The sequence below is a fragment of the Pygoscelis adeliae genome, unplaced genomic scaffold (genome assembly GCF_000699105.1).
Source record: "Pygoscelis adeliae isolate BGI_AS28 unplaced genomic scaffold, ASM69910v1 Scaffold145, whole genome shotgun sequence".
Lineage (NCBI taxonomy): Eukaryota > Metazoa > Chordata > Aves > Sphenisciformes > Spheniscidae > Pygoscelis > Pygoscelis adeliae.
In genome coordinates this window covers 2086734-2087307 of record NW_008824866.1, presented here as the reverse complement: position 1 = coordinate 2087307, position 574 = coordinate 2086734, and the positions used below count along the sequence as shown (strand labels likewise).

At 49.8% G+C, this 574-nt stretch overlaps 1 protein-coding gene across 1 annotated transcript in view; it reads left to right on the top strand.

The window, feature by feature from the left end:
* Positions 1–217: 217 nt before the first annotated feature.
* The window catches only part of INTS8 (integrator complex subunit 8), a 28342-nt gene continuing 27985 nt past the window's right edge, over positions 218–574 (top strand). Inside the window, exon 1 of the mRNA XM_009324448.1 lies at positions 218–323. Coding sequence (XP_009322723.1) covers positions 218–323 — 106 coding nt within the window. The remainder of the gene's footprint in view (positions 324–574) is intronic.

The following is a 574-nucleotide window of genomic DNA, read 5'->3' as shown; positions in this document are numbered from 1 at the left end:
ATTGTATATCTACACTGAAACCTTGCTGTGCAGCCTTTGTGAACTCTTTTCTTGGTAAAATATTTGAGAAATTCAGCCAAATGACTGAAATAGCTAAAAGCTTCTGCTAGTCGTCCTGCTTCTCCACCAGACGTTGACATCCTAGGAAGAGGCATACCTGAAAAGCTTGAGAACCAGCTCCTGGCTAGTCGCAGCTTAGAGACCGGCATAGACAGACATGGACTCTGTAAATGTGGGCATCTTCGTAACGGTGGAAGCTACTGCTGAAAAGAAGTGGCTGCTTCTGCCATTTGACTTGAATCTGCCTTTGTTCGTGGATCAAGGTCTTAATTTCTTTGCCTTTTCATCAGGCGTTAAGGTGTGCACGGGCAGGAGGAGGATGGAGGACTAGCCATTTTACGCTAGGCTGAGCTGCGGGACCCTGCTCCGAGCGCTGGAAGGGCCCTGCTCCGAGCACCCCCTTCTTGCCCTCTTTGGGTAACTGCTCGTCACCACAAATTAAGAAATGTGTTTGCCGCTACTTGATTAAGCAGCAGCAGCGGGAGGGAAGGAGGGAGAGGTAAGGCACGGGAGG